At 43.4% G+C, this 24,820-nt stretch overlaps 1 protein-coding gene across 6 annotated transcripts in view; it reads left to right on the top strand.

Moving 5' to 3' along the window:
- The window catches only part of nalcn (sodium leak channel, non-selective), a 358,024-nt gene that overhangs the window by 197,024 nt on the left and 136,180 nt on the right, over window positions 1–24,820 (top strand). For 5 of the 6 annotated variants that reach the window (XM_072578059.1, XM_072578064.1, XM_072578062.1 and 2 more), the window contains one exon: window positions 4,142–4,216. The exons of the other annotated variant lie outside the window; for it this stretch is intronic. In XM_072578059.1, the coding sequence (XP_072434160.1) occupies window positions 4,142–4,216 (75 nt within the window). The remainder of the gene's footprint in view (window positions 1–4,141; window positions 4,217–24,820) is intronic. 6 annotated transcript variants of the gene reach the window in all.

Here is a 24,820-nt window from a genome sequence, read left to right as displayed (position 1 = left end):
TGAATGAGATGCTGAGAGGCCATTTGGTGTGTGGGATTAAAGGTGTAACCATGCAAAAGCACCTGAGGCAAAGGAGGAATGTCTCCTGAGGTGCTCCAGTTGCATGAGACAGGCTCTGGTCCAGTACCCGCCACCCATGTCCTCGTCAGAGTCAAAGGAACCAGACTTGGGGTGAAATGTCCCAGGGCAAGCTACAAGAATTCAAACTTGCTAACATCCCTGGACTGGAGGAGAAGGGATGTAGTCAGGAGTATGGTTCTGGAAAAGCACAGCAGGTCAGGCAGCATCCGAGGACAGGAAAATCGACGTTCCAGACAAAAGCCCTTCATCAGGAATGAGACTGGGAGACAGTGGAGAGATAAATGGGAGGGGGGTGGGGCTGGGGGGAGGGTAGCCGAGCGTGAAATAGGTGGATGGGGATGGGGGTAAAAGTGATAGGTCGGAGGGGAGGGTGGAGCGAATAGGTGGGAAAGAAGATGGACAGATGGGACAGGTCATGAGGACAGTACTGAGCTGGAAAGTTTGGAACTGGGGTAAGGTGGGGGGGAGGGGAAGTGAAGAAACTGGTGAAATCCTCATTGGTGCCATGTGGTTGGAAGGTCCCGAAGCGGAAGATGAGATCTTCTTCCTCCAGGCGTTGGCCGGTAAGGGAGTGGTGATGGAGGAGGCCCTGGACCTGCATGTCCTTAGCAGAGTGGGAGGGGGAGTTGAAGTGTTCGGCCACAGGGTGGTGGGGTTGTTTGGTGCAAGTGTCCTGGAGATGTTCTCTAAAGCTCTCTGCAAGTAGGCGTCCTATATCCCTAATATAGAGGAGGCTGCACTGGGAACAATGGATACAGTAAATGACACGTGGAAGTGCAGGTGAAACTTTGATGGGTGTGGAAGGCTCCTTTGGGGCCTTGGATGGAGGTGAGGGGGGAGGTGTGGGCGCAAGTTTTGCATTTCCTGCATTTCCTGCGGCAGCAGTGGAAGGTGCCAGGACAGGAGGATGGGTTAGTAGGGGGAGGGACGTAATGATTGGAATGATGTTAGTCAGGTGAATCTTGTTGAGTATGAAAACACTGATTGGTGCTGTTAACCTAAACCAATCAGCAAGTCTTGACTGACATATAAATGGGAACCTCTTTACACCTGTGCACACACACCATGTGTGCTGGGGAAAAAATAAGCACTACCGCATTTAGGTGGTAGTGTGGGGGTAAAAAAAAAAAGAAAAAAAATAATAAATGGGAACCTCAGACAGTCTCCTTATTCTAGGGACTAGCTCTGAGCTGGCTGGTCAGAGTCCATGGACTGTGGTCATGTAAGTAAAGGGTGACAGGATACTGGCCTCTGTGCAGTTATTTCACTAGAAAAGTTTAGTTTGTGCAACTTCCAAATCAGGAGTGTTTGGTTAGGAAATCTTCAGGTTATTAGAAGCTGAGAAAAGCTAAGCTCTATTTTGTAAGTATTCAGCTAAGATGAGTTCACAGGAAAGAATTGGGAAGAATCAGTTAAACATGGACCAGATTCTGAAATGCAAGACCTTCCACCCAAACACAAACAAGAGACAGTGCATTAGGACCCTGTTCAAAAGGGCTATAATACACTTCAGCACTCCTGACCTGCTAAGGGAAGAACACCCTCTACAAAGGATGGATGTTCCCACAACTTCATCTGCAGATGCCAAACAGACAAACTGCTTGATGAGGACATGCCATGATCTAGCTCTCTAGCCCCACTACCTTATATAAAAAACTTCTTGGAACTGACAGCCAGACTTCTCTGACCACTACCGGCCATAAACCGACAGCCACGCTCAGGCAACAACTCGCCAGAATGAAAGATCCTCTACTCATCATGTGGAAGGAAAACCCATAGTTTACAAGATTCCATACAAAGACTGCAGGAAACTCTATATAGGACAAACAGACAGACAACTAGCAATCCACATCCACGAACACCAACTAGCCACTAAACGCCATAACAATAGTTCCTTGAAATTGGAGTCGCAGGTAGCTAGGATAGTGAAGAAGGCATTTGGTATGCTTTCCTTTTATTGGTCAGAGCATCAAGTGTGGGAGTTAGGAGGTCTATGGGTTTTCCTTCCACATGATGAGTAGAGGATCTTTCATTCTGGTGAGTTGTTGCCTGAGCATGGACAGGACATTAGTTAGGCCATGTTTGGAGTATTGTGTACAATTCTAGTCTCCTTCCTAGCTGAAAGATGTTGTGAAACTAGAAAGAGTTCAGAAAAGATTGACAACGATGTTGCCAAGGTTGGAGGGTTTGAACTATAGGGATAGGTTGAATAGGCTAGGGCTGTTTTCCCTAGAGCTTCGGAGGCTGAGGGATGACCTTATAGAGCTTTATAAAATTATGAGGGACATGGAGAGGATAAATAGGCAAGGTCTTTTCCCTGGTGTGGGGGGGGAGTTCAGAACTATAGGGCATAGGTTTAGGGTGAATGGGGAAAGATATAAAAGGGACCTAAGGGACAATGTTTTCACACAGAGGGTGGAACATGTATGGAATGAGCTGCAGAGGAAGTGGTGGAGGCTAGTACAATTAACATGTTGATGGATAGATGAATAGGAAGGGTTTGGAGGGACATAGACTAAATGCTGACAAATGGGACTAAATTAATTCAGGATATCTGTTTGGCATGGATAAGTTGGGCCGAAGGGTCTCTTTCCATGCTATACATCTCTATAACTCTATGATCAGCTGTCCTTAGTAGCCATACACACAGATGACAAGGACCACAAATTCGACTGGGACAACACAACAATAATAGGACAAGCCAAACAGAGGACAGCCAGAGCGTTTCTAGAGGCATGGCACTCCTCTATAGGCTCCATCAATAAACACATTGACCTGGACCCAATATACCAATCACTGCAATGAACAACCAGAAGCCGCAGGAACAGAACCGGATAAATTCCAGAAGACACAGTCCAGTAGCACTTCACAGGAGGCTCCAAGGCCCTGAAGATACGACCTAGGTGGGGGATGAAACATCTACAAATCAACTTTCCAACTTAGCAAACATATCCAAACTGTGAGAATCAATTAACGATTTGATGTACAGGAGTAATTTATCTGGATTTGAGTCTCTGGAACATATTGTGTTGGAAAATTGTGATGAGATCTTTCAAACTGTGTTCTGTAGTGAGATAACTTGGTTTGCTTTAATTTTGTTCTCATGTTTTGTGCAATAAACTTCTATTTTGTTGTTAATGGAACTCTTCAACCTTGTGTGACTGCATTTCAGTGAATGACCACCATGTTATCTAAAATCAAACAACATGATCTATCAGGTCAGATTTCATTCTGGGATCTCCTTGGTAATACCATCAATTGGGATTATAAAAATGCATACATCAATCTAAATTAATTTTGCATTTCCTTTGTCAGATATAAGTAGAAATTTGTTCTGTGTTTTTATAGCATCCTTAAGGTGTTCCAGGGTGCTTTGCAGAGGTGATTATCAAACAGAATATAAACACTGAACCAGAGAAGACAATAATAGGAAAGGGGTCTAAAAGGTGGATCAAAAAGGAAAGCTTTAGAGAGACTTCAACAAATAAAACATGCTTCCCTTTCTGGGGATTGCAAAATCAAAGGCTGTAAATTTAAGTAATCATTAATAAAACCGTGAGGAAATTCAGAAGAAACCTCTTTACCCAGAAAGTGGTGAGAATGTAAAGCCCAATACCACAGGAAGTATCGAGGCTAATATTATGGATGCATTAAAAGGAAGCTAGCTAAATACGAGAAAGGAAAGAAGGATATCTGGAAAGGTGGGAGAGAATTCATATGGAACAAAATCACCAGCATAGATCAGGAGGGGCCGAATGGTCCATTTCACTGCTGTGAAATTCAATATAATACTGTGTTTGTGTGTAGAATTTTATGTAAATTTCCTGTACAAGAAATGATTTTGTAAATTGAAAATGCAACTGCTTGTTCATTTTGATACTTTTCCACTAGGTGTATTCTGCCTGTGGCCCACTCTTTGTTTGCCATGAGATGCATCTGTTTTAAATGCTTTAAGAATTCAGAATTTTTAAAGCTGTATTTCTTTTTCCTGCTACTGAGCCACAAAACTTTATCACATGAGGAAACTTTCTTCTGAGAAGTGTTTCTAATCACCCTGCAGATTCTGCTGAGTCTATTTGTTGCTGTTATTCTGGACAATCTGGAGTTGGATGAAGATCTGAAGAAACTGAAACAGGTAAAACAAATTAACACATGGAACCATCTTACTTGTCTGAATGTTTTTCACCTTGTAGGTGAGCGCACATTATATCTAGGGATATCCTAACTGTTTTGTTCAACCTTCGTTGGTCAGTGCATTCAGGATAGGAGATGAGAGGTCGTGTTGTGGCAGGACGTTGATGAGGCCACTATTGGAATACCATGTGCAATTCTGGTCTCCCTGCTATAGGAAGAATGTTGTTAAAATTGAAAGAGTTCAGAAAAGATTTGCAAGGATGTTGCTGGGTTTGGAGTGTTGTGGGGAAAATCACCAGTCTTAGAGTCAGAATCAGGATCCAACGACCTAGTTTATGGGACTAAGAAACCGGAGCTCTGGGGAGAGAGAGAGAAGAGAGAGAAGAGGTGCTTGTCAGCATGGCTGTTAACCAAGAGCCTCCTCTCACTCTTGGAGCACATGTCATGATATTTTATACATTTTGTGGTACAATAGTTCACGTATAGTAGTCTTTATTTGTACAGCATGATTTGTTTACAGAAAACATTACAAAATCATTGTCAGTTTCAGTGGTCGTGATTGTTCTTCCTGAGAAGGAAAATTGTTTTTCATTACTGCAGACCTGAAGTATCGACACTTGTTTACAAGCAGTCTGAGGTAGTTAACATTTCTATTGAAGGTGGTGGCTGGAGGTCCACGCCCCCCCAACAACCCACCCTCCCGTCCTGGCACCTTCCCCTGCCACCGCAGGAATTGCAAAACCTGCGCCCACACCTCCTCCCTCACTTCCAACCACGGCCCCAAAGGGGCCTTCCACATCCATCAAAGTTCTTCCTGCACATCCACCAATGTCATTTATTGTATCCGTTGCTCCCGATGCAGCCTCCTCTACATTGGGGAGACTGGACGCTTCCTAGCAGAGCACTTTAGGGAAAATCTCTGGACACCCACACCAATCAACCACACCGCCCTGTGGCCCAACATTTCAACTTCCCTTCCCACTCTCCCGAGGACATGGAGGTCCTGGGCCTCCTTCACTGCCACTCCCTCACCTCCTAATGCCTGGAGGAAGATGCCTCATCTTCCGCCTCGGAACACTTCAACCCCAGGGCATCAATGTGGACTTCACCAGTTTCCTCATTTCCCCTTCCCCCACCTCACCCCAGTTCCAAACTTCCAGCTCAGCACTGTCCCCATGACTTGTCCTACCTACCTATCTTCCTTTCCACCTATCCACTCCACCCTCCTCTCTGACCTATCACCTTCATCCCCACTCCCATTCACCCATTGTACTCTTTGCTACCTTCCCCCACCCTCCTCTCTGACCTATCACCTCTATCCCCACCCCCATTCACCTATTGTACTCTATGCGACTTTCTCCCCAGCCCCACCCTCCTCTCATTTATCTCTCCACCCTGCAGGCACTCTGCCTCTATTCCTGATGAAGGGCTTTTGCCCAAAACGTCGATTTTTCTGCTCCTCGGATGTTGCCTGAACTGCTGTGCTTTTCTAGCACCACTCTAATCCAGAATCTGGATTCCAGCGTCTGCAGTCATTGTTTTTACCTCAGACACTTCGGTGGGCAGTAGACATTATTGATATGTATTCTGTCCCCCACTCACCTTAAACTACTCATCTATGCTCGGAATCTATTGTGCTGGTATGCTCTTAGCCTCAGGCAGTATCTGTATATGCTTTGCTGTAATTTTCCATGTAATGGCTCAGTGGCCATCTTGTGCACTAAATGACCAATTTATGGCTCAGTGGCCATCTTGTGTCTGTGTGTCCCGAATCAACATGCCCTGTGTCAACTCTCACTTCACTCCAACCTTTGTGGTCAAGGAGGTGACTTCAGAAATCTCCCACAGAGCACCCAACTCACACGTAGAGGTAGCCTTTTCTAAGGTCTCCCCATCCCGAGGGGTGTCAAGGAGTGCAAGTTTCATTGGGGACTCTTCCCTGGTGATACTTGCTCCTGGCACAGCCCGCGTCAGTAGCACCTTACAGTAAAGCTTTAAACATCCGAGGCCGAGGCAGAATACCAGTATGAGTGAAATAAGGAGAACAATCCTGTGTGTCAAATAGGGTCCCCAGGATTTGCCTATCAGCCGTTCTACCCAGCTTTCTCCTCCTGTGGCTCCTTGTCTGAAGTAATCGAGCTGGTCCCGAATGTGTGTAAAATTGTAAGATTTGTCAATGACATGGGTTATACACTGTCACCAATGATTGAACATACTCCCCTTTATTGGGCTAACTGATAATCCACTGTGTAACGTGTCTGCTGTGTGTAAAGTCTGAGTTCACCTCCTTGCACCTCCTGCTCTGCTGAGGGAGCAGTTGGTCCCTGCTGTACAGTTCTGTAGGAGGGGAGAGAGTCAGTCTCCCTTTCCTCCTGTACTTTATCTTTTCTTTGCTCTAGCTCCTTTATCCTGTCCTCCAGCTCCTCAATTCATTCTTGGCCTTTTCTCCACCTGCTAGTGGAGGCACCTATTTGTTCAATTAGGCCTGTTAATTGCTACACTAACATCACCCCTATCTTTTTAGTTTTAATTCATTTTTGTTCGTCAATCCAATTCCGCTGCTGTACTAATGTCTTGGATGGGTCCCAACCCCCTTTCTTCATCTGTTCTGTCAGTGCTAGTCTGTCTGTCTTTTTCTCAATAAGGGAACCTGCAGTATCCCCTTTAAAATCCTGATCTGCCAATTCGCAGATTGTGTACCCCTGGATACCACAAACAGTAAAGTGTCCTTAATCAGTGGGACTTCTCTACCCCCTGGCCATGAATACTGTTCCAGCACTGTCCGTATGGCCGTAGCAGCCTCCTAGCAAGGTGTGCTCTCTACCAGTGGGACTTCTCTACCCTCCCGGCCACCACTAATAGTCGGTACCTGCCAGTTGCCTGGGAATGTCGGTTCAATAGGGTGCGCTCTCTACCGGGACTCCTCTACCCTCCCTGCCACCTCTACAGTTCCAACACTGCCCGGTAGGCACAGAAACCTACCTCTAGCCCGGTGTGCTCTCTACTGGGGATCTTTTTACCCTGCCAGCCACCGGAAGCTTAAAAAGGGTTGTTCAGCTACAGACTGACAGGGTATCACGGTCACTCACAGTGTCCACGCTTCCCACCTTGGTACAGTGCTGCTCCACTGAAGTTTGGCTCTTGGTCAGAGTGATCAGCTCCTTTTCCTCACTACTTCAATTTAAAACACAATAACAGACAGCACCCAACTTTCGACTAGGGTCTAACTGGACTCTGCATTGCTCGCCCCTACGGAGTCCAATGTTACCCAACTTTGTCACTTGTGCTTCACAACACTTAGTGCCCTTGCACCTCAATTCCCATTTCAATTCCCAACCATCCCCCCCCAACAATCGGTTTAGGGCATGGTTTTTGAGGCAGGTACTACCTTGCCCTCTGGTCATTTCAGGACAAGCAACTGGTTATTACACCAGTTAGTACACTTTCCCACTGACGCTCCACAGGCATGCACTATTGCACAAGTTACACGTTACAATGGTATACCCTTCTAAATTATGTCTTTGGCCCGATCTGACTCTTTCCGTTTACAGTTTCAAAGTATCTCTTACCCTGGCTCACCAATCGTGGCCTTTTACCGGAGTCATAGAGATGTACAGCATGGAAACAGACCCTTCGGTCCAACCCATCCATGCCGACCAGATATCCCAACCCAATCTAGTCCCACCTGCCAGCACCTGGCCCATATCCCTCCAAACCTTTCCTATTCAAAGCATCAGGAATAAGAGATCCTGCTGACTACGGCAATTGTTGTGGGGAAAATCACCAGTCCCTGAGTCAGAATCGGGATCCAACGACAGAATTTATTGTACAAAGAAACCAGAGCTCCAGGGAGAGAGAATAATTTGTCAGCACAGCGGTCAGCTGCAAGCCTCTTCTCACTCTCTGAGCACGTCATGATATTTTATACATTTTGTGGTACAATAGTTTTCAAGTATCTAGTCTTTGTTTGTACCGCATCTTTTGTTTACAAAAGACATTACAAGATCATTGTTAGTTTCAGTGGTCGTGATTGTTCTTCCTGAGAAGGAAGATCGTTTTCCATTACTGAAGATCTGAAGTATTCACACTTGTATACAAGCATTCTCAGGTAGTTAACATTTCAATTGAAGGTGGTGACTGGACTCAGACACTTTGGCAGGCAGTAGATGTCACTGATGTGTATTCTCTCCTCCACCCGCCTTAAACTAATCATCTATGCTCTGTCTCTATTGTGCTGGTATCCCGTTAGCCTCAGGCAGTATCTGTGTATGCTTTGCTGTATTTTTCCATGTAATGGCCCAGCGGCCATCTTGTGTGCTAAGTAACCGATTTATGGCTCAATGGCCATCTTGTATCTGTGTGCCCATGTCGTCATGCCCCATGTCAACTCAGGAGGGTTTGAACTACAAGGAGAGGCTGAGTAGGCTGGAGCTATTTTCCCTGGAGTGTCAGAGGCTGAGGGGTGGCATGGTGGCTCAGTGGTTAGCAATGCTGCCTCATAGCACCAGGGTCCCAGGTTCAATTCCAGCCTTGGGTGACTGTCAGTGTGGAGTTTGCACATTCTCCCCGTGTTTGCGTGGGTTTCCTCCGGGTGCTCTGGTTTCCTCCCACAGTCCAAAGATGTGCAGATCAGGTGAATTAGCCATGCTAAATTGCCCATAGTGTTAGCTGCATTATCCAGAGGGAAATGGGTCTGGGTGGGTTGCTCTTCAGAGAGTCGGTGTGGACTTGTTGGGCCGAAGGGCCTGTTTCCACCCTGTGGGGAATCTAATCAAAATGGTATAGAGGTTTACAAAATCATGAGGGGCATGGATAATGGTGAGTAGCCAAGGTCTTTTTTCCCAGGTTAGATTAGTCCACAACTAGAGGGCACAGGTTTAAAGTGAGAAGGGAAATATTTTTTAAAAAAAGGGAGAATGGGGCCAAGATTGAATGGCAGAGCAGTCTTGATGAGCTGAATAGCCTCATTTCTGCTACCATGTCTGTAAGTTAGCTCACTGAACTGGAAGGTTTGTTTTCAGATGTTTTGTCACCATACTAGGTAACATCATCAGTGAGAGACTCTGGTGATGCGCTGGTGATATGTCCCACCTCTCTATTTAGAGGGCTTGGTTTTTTTAAGGTGGGTGATATCATTTCCGTTTTTTTTTCCCAAGGCAAGGTAGATAGGATCTAATTTGATGTGTTTATTAATAGAGTTCTGGTTAGACTGCCATACCTCTAAGAATTCTCATGCATGTCTTTATTTCGCTGATCCTAGGGTGTGTGTGTTGTCCCAGTCAAAGTGGTGTCCTTCTTTGTATGTATGTATAGAAACTAATGATAGTGGGTCATGTCTTTTGGTGGCGAATTGATATGGATGTATCTGATGGCACACACAAATCCTGGGACAGCTGAAACAAAGACATGCATGAGAATTCTTAGAGGCATGGCATTCTAACCAGCATTCGATCAATAAACACATTGACTCAGATCCTATCTACCTTCCCTTGGAAAAAAAGAACCGGAAATGACATCACCTACCTTAAGAAACCAAGATCTATAAATAGAGAGGTGGGACACACCACCAGCGCATCACCAGAGTCTCTCATTGATGATGTTACCTAGTATGGTGACGAAATGTCTGAAAACAAACCTTCTAGCTCAGCGACTTATCATCAACATGAGCTACAAAAATCTGCTTCTATGTCTTATGGTCTTATTGGAAGCAGTGTTTTTTTTTGCCCAGGACATTAAAACTGAGTTCCCTGTTCCTAGTTTGGATGGATTTAGTAAGTACCAAGGCACTAATTCAAAGCAGAGCTGGGAAATCATCCCTACTATCCTGAACTCATATTCAATCCTACATTAATAAAAATGACCTGGTCATTTTCCTATTGTTATGCATGGAATCTTGCAGTGTGTGTAATGGATCCTATTGTGCTTCCAGCATTATGGGGATGTAATGGTGGCTCAGTGGTTAACACTGCTGCCTCAGAGCACTGGGGACCTGGTTTGATCCCAACCTTGGGTAACTGCCTGTGTGGAGTTTGCACATTCTCCCTGAGTCTATATAGATTCCCTCTGGGTGCTTTGGTTTCCTCCCACAGTTCAAAGATGTGCAAGTTATGTAGATTGGCCATGTTAAATTTCCCATTGTGTCCAGGGTTGTACAGGTTAGGATTAGCCATGGAAAATGTTGGGTTACAGGATGTGTGGGTGGGAAGCTCTTTAGACGGTCAGTATGGACTGGTTGAGCCTCATTACCTGCTTCCACACTGTTGGGATTCTATTCTATGATAAGTGACCATGCTCCAAAAGTACTTCATTAACTATAAAGCACTTCATGAATGCACAATTTTATTCCTTTATTTTTTTAAAACCTTGAAATTATATTGTTGCAAACAGTAAAAATTTCTGCATAAGCAAATAGCTGGCTCAGATCTGAGCAGACTATGTCTTCAAGAAACATCAGTCAAGCTATGGAGGAGCTCCCTTATTTCTTTTGTGCAAATTGTACAGTGAGAGCTTTAATATCCCTTGATAAAGGTGAATGGAATTTCAATTTAAAAAATAACTCACATTTGTGCGTAGTATTTTACATGACCTTGGAATGTCCCAAAGCTCTTTGTAACCAATGTATCACCCTTGGTACGTATCCAAGTGGATCTTGCTGCCAGAACAGTTAAGCTGACCTGAAATTTAAAATAAAAACTTTATCTCCAGACGGAGGGACATCCATTAGTAAAGCTATCATTTGACATTACTGCTTGAAACAGTGCCAGAACTGGATGGAAACATTTTTAAAGGATTTTGAATTTGGTATAAAATATTAAAAAGATAAAAGATTATAATTGAATAGCAGTAATGTATGTGTGGGTGTGTGGTAGGTTGTAATTGAGGACAAGCAGTTGTAGACCTGTCCTTCACTGAAACTGTGTTATCATCAATTGCAAGCTACTAAACACCCACGCAGCCATTATTACCCAGCTTGATCGGAAATTGACTGGCAAATGTAAATTTTACAGGTAACCACAGATGTAGTTGTAGAATTGTAGGAAGAGGCCCTTCATGCCTGTAGCCATTCTTTGAAAGAGGTAGTTTGGCTAGCTCTGGTTTATCCCCGTAGCCTGGCAATTTATTTTTCACTCTTTCTTTCATGTATTTATCCAATTTCCTTCAGAAAGTTACTGTCGAATCTGCTTTCAGGGAGCACAGTATAGACCATAACAAATTGCCTTATTCAGTAAACTCTCCCCAGTTCCACTCTGCTATTTTCAACCAGAAACAAGGAACAGGGTTATGAGGAAGAGGCCCAAAGTACCGCTGCAGCCATGATGGGCTAAATGTCTCTTTCAGTACTGTAACAATTCTTTGATACATTTAATTCATCTCCCTCAATTGTTAACCTTGCTGGGGCAGGAAGCACTTTCTCTTTATTTATTCTGTTAGAACTCTTCATGATTTGGCGATGTCTATTAAATTTTATTTCGGCCTTCTCTGCTCTGAGGTGAACCAACGCAGCTTCTCCAGTCTCTCTTTGTAAACTGAAGCTCCTCATCGCTGTGGAAGGTCCCTGTTTTGAAGGAGTGAACATGACAACTATTTAAATTAAGAATTTATAGTGTATGTTGCAAAAGTGAGGAACTATAATAAAGAGCTGAATTTTACCATTTTGGTTTGGCCATGTTTTTTTCCAGTGACATTATTTGGTGTTTGGCCCCCCCCATTGCCCACCTTTCCTCTCACAATGATCCATCATTCATCTCACTAATTATGCAACTAGCCTCCCTGTGGGCTGCTAGCACCATATTTAAGCCCCTGCTCCATGATACTTCAGACGCTGCACACCCAGAACTGTGCTTCATCCTGTCATCATGAATCAAAGAAAATACTGGAGAGAAGCAAGCCAGCTCCTCGGTTCACGAACAGGGTCTTGGAAGTACTGGTAGACACAGTGATGAGGGAGTGCTTTTCCCGATGACCAGAAAAGGAGGCCACACCATCCGTCTCAGTCAGTCTGGACGGAGTTAGCAGACTAGGATCGGTGCGGTGTGTCATCCATGGAACACAGCACAACACGTAGTAGTGCAGGGAGAAGGTTAACTCTCTTGCTCCTGCAGCACCACCAACTGCTCTCCCATCTGCCTTCATTATGGTCAATCCCTGCCTTTGTATCTTTGCAGAATCTGGGCAAAATGTACAGACTGAGGCAGGTAGGAGTCACAACTACCCAGTGCCAACTGATGTACCAGTTTCCTGGCATCAGTCAGTTTTACTAAAGCATGGGGGTAGGGAAGCACCCCCCCCCCATTCCCCCCAATCCACTACACATGTCAATCAAAATGCGTAAAGTGTTCATTAAAGACTCTTTAAGGGAGAAATTGAGATACTCGAGGGATGCACAGCAATAAATCATTCACCTCATGATTCATTGGGCTCCATGAGAGAACAAATAACATGGAACCATTTGGCAATTAGCACTTAATTGCCATTGACTCAGAACGGGTGGGCAGGGTGAGTGTGGTCAATAAGCATTGGCAGGAAGAGGACAGAGAAGGAAGGGTTTAGGCTGCCAAGCATAAATATAGATATTTACTTGGACTCAAGAAAAGCAGCCAAGTCTCCATCACTTCTGTACATCTTTCCCTCAGCAGGTCATGATGTGAAATGTTGATCGTGGTACAGTAATAGCTGCCCTGAATCAGTCCCCCACTTCCACAGTGCCACTTTGTTCCCTTGTTAATTGGCCAACACACATCTCTCCGTGGCATTAGATTAGATTAGATTAGATTCGATTACTTACAGTGTGGAAACAGGCCCTTCGGCCCAACAAGTCCACACCGCGCCCGCCGAAGCGTAACCCACCCATACCCCTACATCTACATCTACCCCTGACCTAACACTACGGGCAATTTAGCATGGCCAATTCACCTGACCTGCACATCTTTGGACTGTGGGAGGAAACCGGAGCACCCGGAGGAAACCCACGCAGACACGGGGAGAACGCGCAAACTCCACACAGTCAGTCGCCTGAGGCGGGAATTGAACCCAGATCTCCGGCGCTGCGAGGCAGCAGTGCTAACCACTGTGCCACCGTGCCGCCCACAAAGAGGTCATCCATGTGAAACCTAGAGCTCATTACTCTTTATTCCTTACCATTATTTTCAGAATCAAGGAAGTGTTCTGACAATTGTCTCCTGCCTTCGTAGCAAAAATCCAGTTGTTGTGGTTCTCCATAACAACTATGATGTCCAATATAAATGGTCATCGATGAAATGGCATTTCAGATTTTCCCGCCAGACTTAAAATGGGCTGTAGTGAATTGGGGGAGGGAGTAGGAGATAATAGAGATGTGGCAGGGATGTAAAATGGGCAGCAACATTCATCATCACTTAATTTCTATTCAGCTATATATTTTTGTTTTGTAATGTCCCTTTTTGTACAAGTACACACTTAGTGTCAGAACATGCCTATTAAACATTGTGGAGGGCCCATAAAAATATTGAACGCAAGACCGGCCATCTGCTATTCTGAAAGGTGTATAAAACAATAACAGGTCAGGGTCGCTGTTTGGGTTCCACAAGAGTGGTCTTGAACTCGTTTTCACCTCACCTCCAATAACATTTATCATTCTATTCCTTTCTGCCTTCATGTACTTGGCTAACTTTCCCTGGTGTACATCATCTGTATAAATGAGAGCAGAACACCCCACAGAGAATAATTATCGAACCTCAGTTGAAATGAGATGCAGTGCATTATTGCAGAGCTACAAAATAAATTGTAAAAATAACTAATTATCGTGTCCTGCTGGAAGTAACAGACTCCGAGTGCCTGAGTTTGGTATTGAAACTGCTTTTATTCTTGAGATTGATGCATTATACAAATCATCTCTTTGCCTCTGGAGGTAATCATATTAAACAATAGGGGTGAATGATAAAGAGAATCAGTGGTAATGCTCCTGATACCATTGATGTTTTCTAGCTTTCTAATGAGATTTTGTAGTCTGCTGTGTGCTCTGAAGTGATGATATTCTGATTCCATAGTCGTAGAGAGTCCCTCACACGTCAGGCATACACATTGGAAAGTCACCTTACATCCGCTTGGCATTTCTGCTTTATTCTTATATTACAGATTGCAAACTTGCAGGGCAATATCTCAGCCAGACATTTCCTCCCAGTAGGCAAGGCTTTCCAAATAAAACAGCATTCTTTTTATTTTTGACAAAAGTGCTCAGAGAACAATCTTATTAATTTTTTTAATAGCAGTTCAGACTAGGCTTACCAAAATAATACCAGGAATAGGTGGGTTATCTTGTGAGGAAAGGTTGAACAGGCTAGGCTTGTAATCACTGGAGTTTAGAAGTTTAAGAGATCACTTGTTTGAAATATATAGTCCTTTATCAAAGCCAAGGTGTTACCTCCTAGACTACTTTCTACAGTAACCTTTATGGTAATTTATCAAATCTAATGCAGTATATCCCTAGGTTCCCTTTATCCACTGCACGTTATTTCCTCAAACACTCCAATAGACTGGTTAAACATGATTGCCCTTTCACAAAACCATGTTGACTCTCTCTGATTACCTCAAACCTTTCTAAGCGTCCTGCCATAATGTCTTTGATAATAACTTTTAACGTCTTCCCCCGATAGATATTAAGCTAACTGAAGTTTAATGTTTGCTGTTAGTTTCCCTCCCTGTTTGACGAAAGGGATTTATTGGCTGTTTTCCAATATAGTAGAAGCTTTACCAAATTTAAACAATTTTGGAAAATTAACACTAATGTGTCAGCAATCCCATTAGGCACTTCTTTAAAGAAGAGACTGTGAGGTCTGCAGATGCTGGAGATCAGAGTCAAGAGTGTGTTGCTGGAAAAGCACAGCAGGTCAGGCAGCATCCGAGGAGCAGGAAAATCAATGGTTCGGGCCAGAGAAGGCCGGAGAAGAGATTTCTAAAGAAGGGCTCTGGCCTGAAACGTCAATTTTCCTGCTCCTCAGATGCTGCCTGACATGCTGTGCTTTTCCAGCAACACACACTCAACTTCTTTGAAGACCCTAAGATAACAGGCCTCTTTCTGTGCTGGAAAAACTCAATGATTTTGTGAATTCCATTAGGACTTGGGGACTTATCAGCCCATGTTATATGGTCATACAGCACAGAAACAGACTCTTTAGTCCATCTCTCCATGCCAACCACGTTTCCCAAACTAAACATCCTACTTGCCTGCATTTGGACAACATCCTTCTAAACCTTCATATTTCAAATACCAATCCAAATGTCTTTTAAATGTTGTGACTGTAACTGCATCTGCCACTTCTTCTGGCAGTTCATTCCACACACGAGCCACCCTTTGTGTAGAAAAGTTGTCTATCAGGTCACTTTTTAATCTTTCTCTTCTCACCTTAAAAATTTGCCCATAGTTATGAACTCATCCATCCCATGGAAAAGACCTCTGCTATTCACCATAGCATTAAGCATACACCTCAACCCCCTGTGCTTCAGTGAAAAAAGTCCCAATCTATTCTTATAACTCAAACCCTCCAGTCCTGCAACAACCTGGTAAATCTTTTCTGAACCCTCTCCAATTTAATAAAATCTTTCCTATAGCAGGGCAACGAGAACTGTACACAATACTCCAAAAGTGGCATCACCTATGACCTCAATATTACGTGCCAATACCTATATTTAGTGGTCTGAGCAATGAAGATAAACATGCTAAATGCCTTCTTAACTACCCTGTCTGCCTGTGATGCAACTTTCAAAGAACTACGTACCTGAACCTCTGTGTCTTGCTGTTTGACAAAACCACCCAGGGCCCTAACATTAACCGTACAAGTTCTGCTGCTCAGTACCATATCCCTAGTGCTTGTAATTTTCTTGAATCTTTCCATCCCTTTCACTTCCTAATTTGCATCTCATTTTGGGACATGTATCGTGAGTTAGGGATGAGCTGTTGAAGGAGCTGGCATATATTCCAAAGTGTCAGTATTAAATCCAATGTGACTTGAGGAGAAACCTTTTTACTCAGGGTGGGAGTGTAGTGCATGGCCCAATGAGGAACAGCTTGAGGTGAATAACACAGATGCACTTTAGTCAAGCCTTGTCAAAATATTTAAGACTTCTGTCAGATCACCCCTTCAACCTTTCTCTTTTCTAGGGAATAGAGCCCCACCCTGTTCAGCCTTTCCAAAGAGTTCTAACTGTTCTGGCCTGATATCTGGTGATGCGGTTTAGCTCAGTGGTTAGCACTGCTGCCTTACAGCACCAGGGACCTGGGTTCAATTCCAGCCTCGGGCGACTGTCTGTGTGGAGTTTGCATGTTCTCCCTTTGTCTGCGTGGGTTTCCTCTGGGTGCTCCGGTTTACTCCCATAGTCCAAAGATGTGCAGGTCAGGTGGATTGGCCATGCTAAATTGCCCATAGTGATAGATGCATGAGTAGGGGAATGGGTCTGGGTGGGTTACTCTTCGAAGGGTCGGTGTGGACTGGTTGGGCCAAAGGGCCTGTTTCCGCACTGTAGGGAATCTAATCTCTGATTTCACTGGAGTGCGATTTTGTTCATTTATGCTGTTACAACTCAGCGGCAATATATTATCTCTAAATTTGTTTGGACTGCACTGTAATTTTGTCTTTTTAAATTGAAGTAAAAAGTGAAATGTTACATAATTTTCACATTATGATTGGATGACTCACGGTTTGATCTTAAATTTGACTTTGTCATACTGTTCTGATTCAAACAAAAATATAGCCAGACAACAGGATGTCTTTGATATGCTATTAGCTTCCACAGCACCAAGAAACTAATGGTAATAATGGCCTGCATTTCACGTTACTTGTTAGATAAGATTGACCAATAGACTAACTCTCACTTTGCAAGAGAGTTTGTCAGATTTAATTATTGTACTTGATAAACTTTAATTAAAGGTAGTTAATATTTTTGTGAATAGTCTTTGACAATTACATACATTCATCAACTTAGATGAATGGTGAACAGATGGTCATCTTTCATTTGATGATTGTTTACTTTGAAAGCTTGGGGACAGAAACCTGCATTCATGGGAAAACAAGCTCAAGTGCTTCTTCAAACAAAATTTGACACTGACTTATGTAAGGAAATATTATAACATGTGAACAAAAGCTTGGTCAGAGATGGGTTTGAAGGATTGTTCGAAAATGCTAAAGAGGAGGGGAAGGTTAGGGAGGGAATTCTGAACTTTGGGTCTTGGCTGCTGAACATACAGCAAAACAAAGAAGTTCTGGGTTGTGCGTGACATCAGCACTAAAGGAGGATCTTTGGGCTAGAGGGGGCTTACAGAAGTTGGGAGAAGGGTGGATAAGACCATGGAGGAGTTTGAAAACAAGGATGAGAAGTTTGAATGTAAAGAGTTACCCAAGTCGGCCAGTAAGTACAGTTGAACAGGGTTTGGTTTATTACTAATCAGAAAAAGAACGTTTACTCTGTGGAGGTTGGTGAGACCATAGGATGATGATTTGATGGAAGTTATAAAGTTTTAAAGAGACAGAAATGCCCACCTATTGTAAGCTGATCTTGTATGATGTGTGATGTGTAAATGCTCTGCAAGTGATGATAAATAGCCCTCCTAAAAGTGAACAATTAATCTGTTCCAGGAAAGATTATGATTTATCTTTTGCAGGCCAGATTTTAACAATGGTTGCTTTGCTATTTCAATAAAATACTGTTTAAATTTTTCGTACCATATAATGATCAGAACACATTTGGTGGACTTGCAGCAGGTGACTGAGGTTAATGCTCACTTCTGAGTAGCTCTTACAGGTGTGTGAAGGTAACTGGAGTGTAGCTGAAGTTGGATTAATTAAAATCCTACTCCATTATCCTTCCAGCCAAAAGAGGTTGTTTGAAGTGAGGCCTGAAAATCAGCATCGATATATCCAGATCGTTTAATGTGTGCTATTAACCGCTAATTCAAACTGTTGGGATTTTTATTGCAACCCATTTACATTGACTGTTTAGCTTTTATCTCCTGCTTTTTAAAATGGTAATGCTTATGCAATGAACAAACTTAAAAGTTGCCTTTTATTTCAAAAGTTGTGTTCTATTGTACTTATGGTAGGGGATTTTAACTTTCCAAACATCGACTGGGACTGCCATAGTGTTAAAGGTTTAGATGGAGAGGAATTTCTTAAGTGTGTACAGGACAACTTTCTGATTCAGTAAAGAATCAGAACCTACTAGAGAAGGTGCAAAACTTGACCTACTCTTGGGAAATAAGGCAGGGCAGGTGACTGAGGTGTCAGTGAGGGAGCACTTTGGGGCCAGCGACCATAATTCCGTTAGATTTAAAAGAGTGATGGAAAAGGATAGACCAGATCTAAAAGTTGAAGTTCTGAATTGGAGAAAGGCCAATTTTGACGGTATTAGGCAAGAACTTTCGAAAGCTGATTGGAGGCAGATGTTCGCAGGTAAAAGAACGGCTGGAAAATGGGAAGCCTTCAGAAATGAGATAACAAGAATCCAGAGAAAGTATATTCCTGTCAGGGTGAAAGGGAAAGCTGGTAGGTATAGGGAATGCTGGATGACTAAAGAAATTGAGGGTCTGGTTAAGAAAAAGAAGGAAGCATATATCAGGTACAGACAGGATAGATCGAGTGAATCCTTAGAAGAGTATAAAGAAAGTAGGAGTATACTTAAGAGGGAAATCAGGAGGGCAAAACGGGGACATGAGATAGCTTTGGCAAATAGAATTTAGGAGAATCCAAAGGGTTTTTACAAATATATTAAGGACAAAAGGGTAAATAGGGAGAGAATAGGGCCCCTCAAAGATCAGCAAGGTGGCCTTTGTGTGGAGCCACAGAAAATGGGGGAGATACTAAATGAATATTTTCCTTCAGTATTTACTGTGGAAAAGGATATGGAAGATACAGACTGTAGGGAAATAGTTGGTGACATCTTGTAAAATGTCCAGATTACAGAGGAGGAAGTGCTGGATGTCTTGAAACAGTGAAAGGTGGATAAATCCCCAGGACCTGATCAGGTATACCCGAGAACTCTGTGGGAAGCTAGAGAAGTGATTGCTGGGCCTCTTGCTGAGGCATTTGTATCATCAATAGTCACAGGTGAGGTGCTGGAAGACTGGAGGTTGGCAAATGTGGTGCCACTGTTTAAGAAGGGTGGTAAAGACAAGCCAGGGAACTGTAGACAAGTGAGCCTGACCTTGGTGGTGGGCAAGTTGTTGGAGGGAATCCTGAGGGACAGGATGTACATGTATTTGGAAAGGCAAGGACTGATTAGGGATAGTCAACATAGCTTTGTGCATGGGAAATCATGTCTCACAAACTTGATTTAGTTTTTTGAAGAAGTAACAAAGAAGATTGATGAAGGCAGAGCAGTAGATGTGATCTATATGGACTTCAGTAAGATGTTCAATTGTTCAAGGTTCCCCCTAGGAGACTGATTAGCAAGGTTAGATCTCATGGAATACAGGGAGAACTAGCCATTTGGATACAGAACTGGCTCAAAGGTAGAAGACAGAGGGTGGTGGTGGAGGGTTGTTTCTCAGACTGGAGGCCTGTAACCAATGGAGTGCCAAAAGGATCGGTGCTGCGTCCTCTACTTTTAGTCATTTAAATAAATGATTTGGATGCAAGCATAAGAGGTACAGTTAGTAAGTTTGCAGATGACACCAAAACTGGAGGTGTAGTGGGCAGCATAGAGGGTTACCTCAGATTACAACAGGATCTTGACCAGATGGGCCAATGGGCTGAGAAGTGGCAGATGGAGGTTAATTCAGATAAATGCGAGGTGCTGCATTTTGGGAAAGCAAATCTTAGCAGGACTTATATACTTAATGGTAAGGTCCTAGGGAGTGTTGCTGAACAAAGAGACCTTGGAGTGCAGGTTCATAGTTCCTTGAAAGTGGAGTTGCCGGTAGATAGCATAATGAAGAAGGCATTTGGTATGCTTTCCTTTATTAGTCAGAGTATTGACTACAGGAGTTGGGAAGTCATGTTGCAGCTGTACAGGACATTGGTTCGGCCACTGTTGGAATATTGCGTGCAATTCTGGTCTCCTTCCTATCGGAAAGATGTTGTGAAACGTGAAAGGATTCAGAAAAGATTTACAAGAATGTTGCAAGGGTTGGAGGATTTGAGCTACAGGGAGAGGCTGAACAGGTTGGGGCTGTTTTCCCTGGAGCGTCGGAGGCTGAGGGGTGACCTTATAGAGGTTTACAAAATTATGAGGGGCATGGATAGGATAAATAGAGAAAGTCTTTTCCCTGGGGTGGGGGAGTCCAGAACTAGAGGGCATAGGTCTAGAGTGAGAGGGGAAAGATATAAAAGAGACCTAAGGGGCAACTTTTTCACGCAGAGGGTGGTACGTGTATGGAATGAGCTGCCAGAGGATGTGGTGGAGGCTGGTACAATTGCAACATTTAAGTGGCATTTGAATGGGTATATGAATAGGAAGGGTTTGGAGGGATTTGGGCCGGGTGCTGGCAGGTGGGACTAGATTGGGTTGGGATATCTGGTCAGCATGGACAGGTTGGACCAAAGGATCTGTTTCCATGCTGTACATCTCTATGACTCTATGACTCTAAGTGACTATTGTGGAATACCTGCAAATAACATGTAATATGGAAAATTCACAAACAGTAATCAACTTTTATCATTCATATTTGAACAGTATTAAAAAGCTGATCTGTATTTGTGTTACATGAGGACTGACGAATTACTCAATGTGTTACTTTTACCTCTTTGTAAGAGAGGGAAATTCCATTATAGATCTGTACAGCAGAGGAGCCCATTTAGTCCTTCATTCCTTTGAAAGAGTTCGACATTTTGTCCCATTTCCCCTTGCTCTCTCCTGAAAGCCTTGTATGATTTCCCTTTTTAAGTATTTTCCAAGTTACTTATTTGTTTCCACCACCCTTTCATTCAGTGCATTCGAGATCATAACAAGGTGATAACACAGTCTTAGAGTCATAGAGCTATACAGCATGGAAACAGACCATTCAGCCCAACTTGTTTGTGCCAACCAGGTTTCCTAACCTGAACTAGCCCCATTTGCCTGCATTTGGCCAGTATCCCACTAAATCTTTCCTATCCATGTACCTGCCCAAATGTCTTTCAAATGTCTTGGTTGCACTTTCCTCTGGCAGCTCGTTCCATATACACACCACCTTTTGTGTGAAAAGGTTGCCCCTCAGGTCATTTTAAAATCTTTCTCCTCTTACCTTAATCCTATTCCACTCTAATTGTGGACTCCCCTATACTGGGGAAAAGACCTTGGCTGTTCACCCCTCCTGATTTTATAAACCCCTAAAAAGGTCACCCTTCAGCCTTCGATGCTCCAGGGGAAAACAATCCCAGCCTATCCAGCTTCTTATAACCAAAACCCTCCAGTCTCAATGACATCTTCCTCACAACACGCATTCCTGTGTAGCTTTGTATCATCTGCAAATAGAAATATGCATTTGGTCCCCATGTCATCATGGGTATATATTATGAACAGCTGGGCCTAAGTACTGACGCTTGTGGTATCCCACAAGTGAGGATGTCCATGAGAGAATGACCCATTCATTCCAAATCGGTTTTCTGTTTGTTTGCCAATCATTAATCCAGGCTATGGAAGTGGTTTAGCTCAGTTGGCTGGATCATTGGTTTACAGAGCAGTGTGACGCCAACAGTATGGGTTCAATTCCCATCACCGGTTTGAGGTTACCATGAAGGACTCTCCTTCTCAACCTCTTCCCTTGTCTGAGGTCTAGTGGCCCTCAGATTAAATCAACACCAGTCTCTTCTCTCTAATGAGAGAACAGCCCCTATGGTCTGGTCAGACTATGGCAACACAACAAAAATCCATCCTAGTATGTTACTTCCTACCTCATGTTCTTTAATTTTTGCTGTGTGAAAAAGAAACTCTCCTAAATTCTCCTCTGGTTTATTTACCAAATACCTCTGGTTACTGACCCTCCTGCAAAGCTTAGGGGACATGAGACTAATTACATAGTTCTTTCAAGAAGCCAGCACACCCTCCTGATAGGCAGGTGGGACTTCAGTTTGATTTTTTTGTCTGAAAGGTGGTAACTTAGCAGGACAGCATTCCCTCAATACTGCACTGCCAGGGACAGTCTAGCTTTTGTGTCCGAGTGTCTGGACCGAGTCTTGAACCTACAGCCCTTTATGTAAAGAAGTAGAGAGTGACCCAATGACACATCTGACTTCAAAATACGCCAAAAACATGTCAACAGAAAATATAGTTTTTGTCTTCAGAGTACATAACACGTGGAAGTTATTGATATCTTATGGATTTAGAACTAGAAATATTTGTGACAATGTTCATTTCAGAAAAAGTACACGCTAGAGGAAGTGATGGAGGCTGGTACAATTAAAGCATTTAAAAGGTATCCAGATGAGTATATGAATAGGAAGGGTTTAGAGGGATATAGGCCAAGTGCTAGCAAATGGGACTAGATTAATTTAGGATATCTGACCGGCATGGAAGAGTTGGACTATTTCCATGCTGTACATCTGTGACTCTATATAAAAAGTTAGAGAGAAGTCAAAGTGAACATCTTCTGATGAAGTGAATTCCTGATGAAGAGCTTACGCTTGAAACTTCAACTTGCTGCTCCTCAGATGTTACCTGACCAGCTGTGCTTTTCCAGCACTACACCTTTTGACTTTGATCTCCAGCATCTGCAGTCCTCATTTTCTCCTAGTAACTATAAGCCAGTCATGCCTGTTATTTGGAACATATTAGAGTCTTTTATAAAAATGATGAATCAGTTACCTGATGAAGGAGCAGCGCTTTAAAAGTAAGTACTTCCAAATAAACCTGTTGGGCTACAACCAGGTGTTGTGTGATTTTTAACTATAAAAATGTACTGGCAGAGCATTTAGAAATGCATTATATGATCAGGCAGAGTCAGGGACATCTGTACTTGCTGTACTACAAAGTAAAGAGCTTGATCTTAAGTGAGTCTCTGGTAAGAGGTTAAAGTATTTTGTATTTAACAGTACACACAATGATGGTAAAATTAATGAAATAAGTGTAATAAAATGCATAAAAGACAATGTAAGAAAGGGAAGCATGGAAGTAAATAAAGATCATTAAGGATGTGTCAGGGCTCCAGCATGTGGGGGCACCTGAGTACCAGCTTGACCCAGGGCCAACATGTCTACAGAAAGTGTTTGACTTTTGAGAAGCTTTGATTCAGAGTTTGAGTTTTAGGCTGAACTGCAGACATCAGGGAGGGGCAAAGTTACCTGGATTCTTTATACCAGGAGGCAGTCACACCACTCTGAGTGGAATCTCCTGATTTGGCCAGTGGTCAGGGTCAGACGGATTTGACTGAGAATGAGGCAGGTAAATGGGAAGCAGAGGCCGGAGTTGTCTAACAGGTTTGAGGTTCTTTCAGGCTGTTTGATTGAGAGCGGGAGCTGAAGGTTTGGTGAGCTAACTGACCCTGGCACCACAATACATGAAGCTATTCGGGTGGGGGATTGGTTGGGGGATGAGGGGGGGGAGATGGAGCACAACAACAAATGTTGTGGGAGTAAGTGGTGGTAAAGCGACAGCGCTGTCCACAGCAGAGAGCGAGATGGACACTTTGCCTGCTCAATGCCAGCATTTCGGACTTTGGCTCAAGGCTAGAAACGAACTTGCAGTGGGAAGGGGAGGGTGCAGTGGTCATAATCATGAAGATACCAATTACATAGGTAGAACTAGCAAAGAGGTCCTGCATAAAAAAAGTATAAGGAACTAGACACTAAATTAAGGTTGTAATCTCTGGATTATTACCTGAGCCACATGCAAGCTGGTACAGCATACATAAAGTTAGAGAAATAAATAAGTGGCTCAAAGACTAGTGAAGGAGAAATTTGACACCATCCAAAACAAAGCAGCCCACTTAATTATACCACATCCTCAAACATTCACTACCTCCACCACTGACGCTCAACAGCAACGGTGTGTACTGTCTACAAGATGAATTGGACAAATTCACCAAGGCCCCTGACAGAGCACCTTCTTGATCCACAACCACTACCATCTAGAAGAACAAGGACATCAGAAACATGGCAACACTGCCAACAGTAAGTTCCTCTCCAAGCCAATCATCATCCTGACTTGAAAGCAGACTGCCATTCCTTCAGTCGCTGAGTTAAGATCCCGAAACTTTCTTTTGTTGGACTGCAGCAGTTTGAAGAGGCAGCTCACCATCACCTTCTCAAAGGCACTTCGAGATTGGCAATGAATACTGGCTAAGCCAGCAAAGCCCACATCCTGTGAATGAATGCTTTTTTTAAAAAAATCTCTTGCAGGTTTCCCATCCTCCTGACAAGCTCGCTTAAACCTTTCCCAACATTCCTCGTCCTGTGAAGATGTTGAGCCAAGTCCTGCTCAGGTGCAACCTGACTTCCAGGATAGGTCTCACTTGCCCCAGAAATGTGATGTCCTCCTTTCCTTGAGTGCTTCCTGTGAATTCTCTTCAAAATTTCATTGAATCTCTTTGAGAAAACTAAAAAGGGTTAAACTTTTCTGACCTGCAGATCTAATTTTCTAGCTGTGAAAACATCTTTGCTTACGTTTGTGACCACTGTACCCACCATTAACTATTGCGTAAGCTGTTTCCATAGCAATGACA

The sequence above is a fragment of the Chiloscyllium punctatum genome, chromosome 9, assembly GCF_047496795.1.
Source record: "Chiloscyllium punctatum isolate Juve2018m chromosome 9, sChiPun1.3, whole genome shotgun sequence".
Lineage (NCBI taxonomy): Eukaryota > Metazoa > Chordata > Chondrichthyes > Orectolobiformes > Hemiscylliidae > Chiloscyllium > Chiloscyllium punctatum.
The sequence above is the reverse complement of the archived record's forward strand: the minus strand, read 5'-3'. Positions and strand labels throughout refer to the sequence as shown.